Genomic DNA, 9,360 nt, shown 5'->3' with positions numbered 1-9,360 from the left:
AGATGATGTGCTATTCGCTCAGTTTACATTTAGTGATAGAGTTTTGTTATGAGAAATAGTGGTAAGTAAGAAAAATGTTGTACGTTAATATTTTGTTACTAATTTCATTGTTACTACTACTTATTACTCTTAAATGTTGCTTAAGATCTCCTGACAACATGTTTGTTTTGAGTGACAGTAACAGTGAAACTGTTTATAGTTTTTTTTTCTTTTTTTTTGTACATAACATTACTTGTAAAAGCCTCTGTGATCGCGTTGTGCCGCCGTCCCAAATCCCCATCGTTTCTTCTCCATCTTTTTCCATTAATCCACCAGAAAACATATGAGAATAGCTGGGTATGACAGAAAAAAAAACGGTCGAACAATGTAGTTTTGTTGATATTTACATATATTTTATTGCTTATTGCAGTTCAATAAATCTGCTTAAGCCGTACCGGATCGCTTTATATACGTTCGTGCTGTTGTATAAACAGTCTCTATCAGTTTTATACTCTCTTAAATTCTCATGCAACATCTATTCCGAGGTCTTGTGATCGTATCAACTGTACAGGTAATGTGTGGAAAACACTAAAAAGTCCCATTGCAGCAGCTTTACATTAACTGTATGAGGACCGTTTTAAGGAAGAATCCATATATCCTAAGTGTGCAATTAATAATTTGTAGTGAGGTATGTGGTTTCTGTTTCTAAATGTACCCGTCACTCTAAGGGAAATCACGACGATTGAACTTTCCCCGATTGAACCTCATCTTGGTTTCGCCTTTGCTGTACATTATAGAGAAAAATAATGTGAATTTTTTGAAAACTAGACATCCTAAATATGTATATTCGGATAATTCGAATAGTAGCATTTTCAAAAAGTCGACTTTTTGTATTTATTTTAATTTTCTCTTGACGTCTCTAGTAACTAACTGCGTAAACATACTAATTTACGAATATCCACGTTAAAACCACGAAATTCTCAAATTTGTTGTGTTGAAAATAAGATGAGCACCGTTTTTCTATGGAATGAACATGGAGGATAACGAAGAAACAATAACAGTTACATTCAACTACTGTAATGATATTAACTAAATGAATAAAAATAGAAAAATAAGTAGAACTTTGCAAAATTAGCTGTCAAATCCATTGAATTTCAGCTGAGCGCTGCTTAATCACAGAACTCACATTTAAAAAAATCCATAGATTTTATTGTGTCCGACAACTTTGGGAACCTATATTATTATTAATAATAAGTTACGCAAGTAATTCATTAACTCATTTCTCTTCTACTACCTCAGTTCTGGATATTAGTACGTGAGCGGCTGCCCGAAATTGGGGATCGAGGATGAAATCGCCGGCTATCGATAGGTCGGAATGGGTAATGGGAAACAGGTGATACTATCTGGTGTAGTATCCATGTCCCATATTCATTTCTTCGCAGTGAATCGGGGATTCTCGTGTTTTTTTTTCGGAATTTCTGGATAATTGGATGCAAAAAACTGAGCAGAACTATTTTCATCAGTATATAAGCAGAGAGGGAATAGGTTTTTTTTTGGATTATAGGAGTTAATAGAATAGAATAAATAAAGTTGGAAATACTTCGTGATTTCTGGAAAAAAAGAACAAAAATGTCACTATTAATGGTCCGAGTGCTTCAATTCCAACAATCCAATATCCGCTGTGGTGTGCGCTGTCTGGAGCCGGTCTTTGCTCCGGAGTTAAGGGTCACACAATGACGATGAACGCAAATGAAGAAGGATTTGAGAACTAACTATTGACGATAGAATCGAGTATTCACTCCATTTTCCTGCACTTTCATTCTATTTGTATATAAAAATTTTGTGTATGGAGCAGAAAATTTTTTGTTAAACTTTGAATTTTTTAAACTGAGAATCGCAAGAGAAAATTGGCGCAAGAAAGCGAATTACTTAGGTAGAAGCTAGTTTTCCGTCCATTTTCTTGGACTTTCATTCGTTTTATTTATAAAAATTCTGTGTATAAAATGGGAACCTTTTTTTTGAACTTTGTTTTTTTTTAGTGAGAATTCCAAAAGAAAAGAGGCGAAAAGTTCTACTATTTCTAACCTATTTCTTCTATTTTAACTCCGTATTTTATTGTTTTTTTTAAATAAATGTTCACCAATGAACTGCGCGGTAGAATAATCATTGTATATTGTATGTAAATAATGTATAGTGAAGAAGACACTAAAAAATGTGGATTTGTAAATAGATATGGAAGTTCTTGGTAAATACATAGTATTACAGTAACCTGATTCCCTTCCCTGAGAATTCCCTATCTTTATAAAAAAAAATAGTTTTCAGGATATCTTATCGTCGGATCCACGAATTAACATAACAGAAAAAATTCCGCTCATCCATGGACAACGGCAAGGTATGAAATTTAAAACAAGATATAAAAAAAGATGTTTATGGAAATTGAACTGCTAACTAACAAATTAGTAAACTTTTCCGGAATTTTGATGTTCCCTAATAACTGTTAGAAAGCAATCAAAACGGAATTCAGTTATGGGGATTGAAAAAGACTTCGTTAGGCGACGAAAGATAAAGGGAATTTAGGTTTTTATTGGATTGAATTTGTACGAAAATCATTAGGAATGCAACGTTGCTGACACGCAATCACGGTTCGCACCCAATTTTTTCTCTCCACGAAACATGGATTCAATTTTAACTGAAATTTTTTGAAAAGAAAGTGAATTCGTGCACAGAAGAAATATGTTATTCTGTTCTCAACATAAATTTTTTTAAAGCCGTAAATTATTCACATTTTTTTGCAGAATAAGAAAACCTGTTGTGCGATACTAGTACATACATACGTATCCTATATAAGTCCTTAGCATAGGTCAAAAAGAAAAATCAATGAAAAAAAAACAAAATAATATGAGTATGTTTGAGTACGGCACATGAAAGTTTGCATTGTTCTTTGTTTAAATATTGGGAAAACGTTTATAAAATTGCTGATGTATTCATTCAAAAAATTCGAAATTCTAAAAAATTTGAATTTCTAAAAGAAAAATTCGAATGGAATTGAACGTTCACAAATCCACGGTTGTTGCGATTTATGTTTTGTTCGTTTCCAATACGTGATACATCATTTTTCTCCCCGCGTCTGAAAATCAAATGCTCCACCTTATTTTCGTTTTCGTCGATTTTTTTTCGTGCATTCAGAATGGAATGCAATGTGGTGTTCGAAATGGTGTTTATTTTATAACTACATATAATGAATTATTTACAAGAAAAAAGGAATGTTTCGCGTTTTCTCTGGATTTATTCGCTTCGAATTACTTTATCCTATGAGCAGTTACACATCGAGACTTCGCAACCTTATTTCTTCTCAAGAGATATCCATGCATATTCAGGGATCCCTTGAATATCGCTGTACCGTATGCTGTAATTTTTTGATTATATGTAAAGGGTACTGTAATAATGTCAAGTAGCTTAAGCTGTCTTTCTAACATGATTATTATTCTAACTAAAGTTGTTTCCTTTTTCGCTCATGGAAAATCTTAATAGCTTTGGAAATGTTAGCATTTGATGTATGGATTATTTATGTTTCCCACTCCGGATTTTCTGAAAATCAATTAGATTCAGGAAAAAAAGCTAGATGAACAGCTATTTGTTTTGAACAGAAGAAGTGCTTTTCCTTTTGAAAACATGTGCGACGAGTGAATAGAGAGAAAAAAAAAACGAATTGAATTTGTTTAAGCCGATGAAAATCTCCGTTTCTTTTATGGCTATGACGACCACGCTTAATTGTTTCTGCTCAACATTATTGCGGAAATTTGTAGCTCAACGTTTGACGTGCGTCAAGTTTGAACATTTATCCACACCATATAATCCGTTTTCTGGATTCTCCTATTTTTTTTCTATACTATTCAATAATTCTAATACTTATTTCTCCACTAACTAACGTGTTTCTCACACAATTTTCGTTAATTGTTCTAGACTAACGGAGGACTTCTACTAATAATGTACGGAAAGGGAACGTACCATAAAAATTGAGGTCATTAATAATTAGCAAAACAATTTTTTCTATAAATAAAAAAAGAGTATGAGAAAAAAAACTTCTTATTTCAATAAAAACCACGCTTTAAAGGACGTATGCAGCGGAAATTGCTATTTCTCCCTTAATCCATAATCATAGGATGGTTGATAGCTGACTTCATATCCCAATGATGGTGCGTTTCTACGATACCTCAATTTTTTTTCCGCCTTCTTTCTTCTATTTCCTTCTATTACATAGGAATTTCAATTTCTTCTGAAAAATTTTATTCATTAAACAATTTTTTCTGAGAAATTTTATTCATTAAACCGCTACTAGTCGTGTCAGATATATATTATCCACGGAAAAAATCCATTTTAGGTGGGCTACGACACTAAAATAAAATATAATTAAGGCGTACCACACTGCTTGCATAAAGTATGAATGAGATCTTATTTACTGTCGAAAAAAAAAAACGTAATTAAGACTCGATGTGTAAATATGTATATACCTCGAATACCCGAAATATTTCCACATTCAGTTTTCTACATCTTCTTAACACTGATCTTTTAACAGTTAGTTATTGGAAAAAAACTTTTCTTGATTTTTAAATAAAGACCAACTTTTCTCAAGGGAGACAAAATCGTTTTTTTCAGCAACTATTGCTCGATTTATAAAATTTATTTATTAGTGGATACAGTATGCAAGTAATCTGCCATTTCTGTTAGATATTAGGGGTATCCATAGACAATCAATTATTAATAGTGTGGCATATTTTCTTATATTAATAATATAATAGTTATAATAATATTTGGTTAATACTTGCTTCAGTCTGGTTCAGAGCGTGAATGTATAAAAATGTGTTTTACATGGCAATATTACAATTTGTGGCCTTGACGTTTGTAAAAATTAAAATCGAACTTTTTTTTATTGCAGCGTTATAAAATTGCGGAAGGAAATTTACGACATTCCACGCAGTTTCATTTTCGATCCGGTGTTAATGCGATGGTTGTAACAAAGAAAAATTGTGATGTGTACGGAGACGTATTGAAACTCAATGAGTGATTTAGAAAATTTTTCAAGAAATTAGAAAATTTTAGAAAGGAAAAAAAAGGATTTTGACTTGTCTGATAGCGTTCGAAATGGACGTTCTGTTGAATTTGATTATGATCCCCTTAAAATCTGCTCACTGCTGGAAAGTGATCCCAAATTGAGTGTTCAGGAAATTGCAAACACTTTTCAGGCTCTTTGGTCAATAGTCCAGAAAAGTCTTCAAGAAATTGGAAAAGTTTATGGGCAGGGTATATGGGTTCCGAATCTATTGCAGCACGATAATGCCAGACTGCATGCTGCAAAATTTACTTAGGAAAAGTAAGGCAGTTAAAATGGGAGGTTTCATCACATCCCCAAATTTCCCGGATATAACACCATCTGATTCTCATTTATTCCGATCAATGGAACATTCCTTAAGAAATAAAAATCCTTAAAGTAACGATGTAGTGCGAACTTTTCTAGAATCATCTTCTTCTTTAGAGGTAAGGAAAGTTTATGAACAGGGGATTGAAACTCTACCAGTAGGATGACAAAAGGCCCTGGATAACGACGGATACTACGTAATCGACTAAAGATAAAACTAGATGTAAACAAAATTCGCTTATTTTTTCTTGTTTACACTTAAATAATTGATTACTTATGGGTTCCCCTAATAATTCTCTTGTTGATGTTTACATCCATAGCTTAATAGAATATATTAGAATAGGATTATGGATTCAGCAAAAAAGAAAAAATTAAGAGTTTTTAGACTTTATCCTTATCCCCATCGTTCTGAAATCAAAATATCATTTTTGACCTGTTAACTTATTCGAGCGGATTTTTTTTTAAAAATTGACAAGTTTTTTTTTACAGATTTGTTTAAAAATTATTCACAGTTTAATATTGCATTTCCAATTTTCTAATGAGACCAAAAAAAAGGAGAAACGTTTTATTAGATCCTATTAGATGGGAAAGTGTAACGCCATCATCCATTTTAATCAAGCATTCGCTCATTGATGACGGGCGGACCCTTTGAAACCATTATGGATGCGGGTTTTTTGCGTTCTTCGTCGCGACCATTGTGACCATGTTATTTTTCAATGATTTTCATTAATCCCGATGATTAAGGATGACTAGGAGATTTTTAACCTAATCCTCTACATCTCACTTACTCGTACTTTCATATTTCCAGTTCTCCTCCGTCATCATTTTTGTGATTTGTACAATTTTTCTCTTGGAATTAAACTCTCATCATTCCAGATATCTCCTAAAAATGGCACATTTATTAGAAATTAGAATCTTTAGAATTAGAATTTATTAGAATTTTTTTCCCAACTTTTTCTGTGCAAAATATCATCTTTTTAATTTTCTTTCTAAATTTTAGATAAATCATCCGATATACATATGCCCCAATATCAACGCTATGAAGGTGAAGAGCTTTCCTTTCAAGAGATTGTCCTGGATAACTAGAGGTAATATTTGGTCCACTTTTTTTAAAACACTTTCCGGGTTTCTGGAAAAAAAAACTCTCTTCATTGTAGGGAGAACAGAAATGTGTAGTTTGACGGAAGATATCCGTGACATGAAAAACATTCTTTTTCCAATCTATGGATCGGATCTTGGTTTGCCTAAAGGAAATAGTCGCATCTCATTTACTAAGGTTGCCAGTTCCATTTCCGGACTACCACTTTGCCAGTACTTCCCGCACTTCTAACGGAATCAATTCTCTTTCAATTTGACTCCAGGCGTTTTTTGATAAGTGAAAAAATGGATACGTTTACTTTTTCATGTTCTTTCTAGGACATCTGCAAAGAAACTTTGTAGACAAGTGCATTTTTCACGAAGCTCACAGTCTGGTACACGATCCGATGCCACTTGTTTTTTTTACAATGTTAGTTCTGGAGCAACGTTTGAACATTTTCAAAATGCTTGATTTCAAAGAGGAATTATTAGATGATTTCAAATTACTTGTGAATTATGGGATGATGTAAGAAAATGAGAGAAATATAAAAAATATGGAAATAAAGGAATTGTAAGTAGAAGATATAAAAAGGATTTTCTTTATAATATAACTAAATGAAAATTTTGTTTAATACCTCATCTGGATTGGTATTCGTATTTGTAAAGGGCGTTTTCATTGGTTTATGATCTTTTCCATTTTTTGCAAGGAATCGAATAGGATCCCAGTTAGAGCAGAGATCATATCAAATCCAGAGTTCTTTTCAGTCTCATTATGTTTATGTAGATTTATTCATACACACTAAATTACACTACATATTCAGTTCCAAAATTGTAGTAAAAGGGTCCTAGAGGATCTGCTATCCAGAAAATATCTGCTAGATGTGTACGTACTTGTGATTTCCGTAATGATAGTTGTCCCTTGGGAAATACGAGTGATGAATATGAAAAAAAAAGTGAAGTGAGTCGATTTAAAGGCATCACCCAGGAATCTGTGGCGGTGCGGATTTCAAGTGGGTTGTGCCTATACAAAGTCATAGATTATGGAAGGGTGATTCCGTCTATTTCTTCCTAATCGCCGTAAAAAACGGCCGGGAAGATGCTGCTTCGAGCGTTCTAGCGCGCTATTTTCTACAACGAGTTCGATTGGAGCGCGTCAGCGTTGTGCACGCGCCGCCCTCCCCGCCGTTTTTTTCGGCAATAGGAAAAAAAAGACGGAATCCCCCCCCCCTCCGTACTCCCATCCCGTGTACGAATACCCCCCTGAAATCTGCACCCCTCAGATTCGTGGGGTGATGCCTTTAACACCACGTGTAAAAAGTCTTGTTTCTTTTTTTAGGATCTTTTAGGAGTACTCAAAACTTGCATCATCTAACGCATGACAAATATATGTGACTGATTAATTCATCTATTTGTTCTGAATATTTGAGTAATTTTTTTTTTGTGTGAGGTATTTTTTGTGGAGTATTCGTATACGAGATGGGAGACTGCGGAGAGGAGGGTGATTCCGTCCATTTCTTCCTAATTGCCGTAAAAAACAGCGCGGAAGATACGGCTTCAATCGTTTTGGCGCACCATTTTGTACAAGCGGTTCGATTGGAGCGCGTCAGACTTGTGCGGCGCCGTATCTTCCCGGCCGTTTTTACAGGATTTAAGATGAAATATACGGAATCACCCTCCGCTCCATAATTTACGATCCGATATACGAATACTCCACCTAAAATCCGTACCACCTCAGATTCGTGGGGTGATGCCTTTAAGCGTGTAGATGTCATCTGGTACAAGTGAATGAGCCGAGGTTTTTTTTTTCCTGCTCTACCTGGGATTCATTTCCATAAAGAAGGCTATATAGTGTAAATTTTATTCAATATTAGTGTTGATCTCACTATGACATAATTAGCTTTTCTGCTTTCCTTCCCAATGCAAAACACATCATTGATGTTGATGAGGAGAGTGGGAGGTATATGTATGTATAAGAAAAGGCCAAGCCATTAGGATGCTTTTAAGCGCTTGCGTTTCTTTGCTTCATCACAACGTCTATATTGGTCATATTACTCTTTTTTTAACGGTATTTTTAGAAGATCCTTACAGGTTGAAAAAAGTTTTGGAATTATAATATTTGGAGCTTATACAGTACATAGCGAAAGTTTTTTTTGTGATGCTATACGATAGCGCACGGATTCAAATCAATATATTCTGTCCTGCTTCAGGAATTGATTCCAGATTGAGAATCTGGAATCAATTCCTGAAGCAGGACATCGATGTTGATTTGTGCTGTTATTTGCCCTTATGTATATCAGATTTTTAATCTTTTACGACATTTTCCTAAGTAATCAGTCAGGAAGAGAATAGAAATTTTTTCAGATCTTAAAAAAAAAACTCCTGTGGGATTAGTTTGACATTTTCTACCTCAAAACCTCTAATTAATAGCAACATTTACCACAAACACCACATCAGACATTTTTCTGAATTAATCCATTCTTGATTCTTAGCAATAGAGGAAAATATCAATTCCAAGGATTGGGAAATATCAGTTAGTGCGTGTTTTGAATAAATTATTGTAGTAACATTTTATCGTATAAATATTTGTGAAAAGCTAAATGGCAAATTTTAAAAGTCTGACCTTAAGTAATTAAGTAGTTATTTAGCCTGATAAAAGAGTGATAAAATTGAATTGATAACATGCAAAGAACTATGCAAAACACGGTTTTCTGATCATTTTTTTTCCCGAAAAGAAAAAGAATATGTACGCAAAAATATCGTAGTTAACTCCCTACCGGAAAATCCAGAAGATGGCTCTCAAATTAAACATATATATGTTTGTATTCATTGTGAAAAGTGTGTTCAGATTAACTCAACATTGCGTCTTTTTTTTAAATGACGTCATAATG

The 9,360-nt window shown here is 33.7% G+C and overlaps 1 protein-coding gene across 1 annotated transcript; it reads left to right on the top strand.

The window, feature by feature from the left end:
• Nucleotides 1-604: 604 nt before the first annotated feature.
• RB195_026004 (uncharacterized protein) lies at nt 605-6,481 on the top strand (the record flags this gene model as incomplete). Its single annotated transcript, XM_064214359.1, has 3 exons — nt 605-667; nt 2,302-2,371; nt 6,396-6,481. 3 exons carry the CDS (start codon nt 605-607, stop codon nt 6,479-6,481), a joined length of 219 nt encoding a protein of 72 aa, XP_064070240.1.
• Between the last annotated feature and the right edge of the window lie 2,879 nt (nt 6,482-9,360).

The sequence above is a fragment of the Necator americanus genome, chromosome X (assembly GCF_031761385.1).
Source record: "Necator americanus strain Aroian chromosome X, whole genome shotgun sequence".
Lineage (NCBI taxonomy): Eukaryota > Metazoa > Nematoda > Chromadorea > Rhabditida > Ancylostomatidae > Necator > Necator americanus.
Note: the sequence above shows the minus strand (reverse complement) of the source record. Positions and strands in the feature narration are given on the sequence as shown.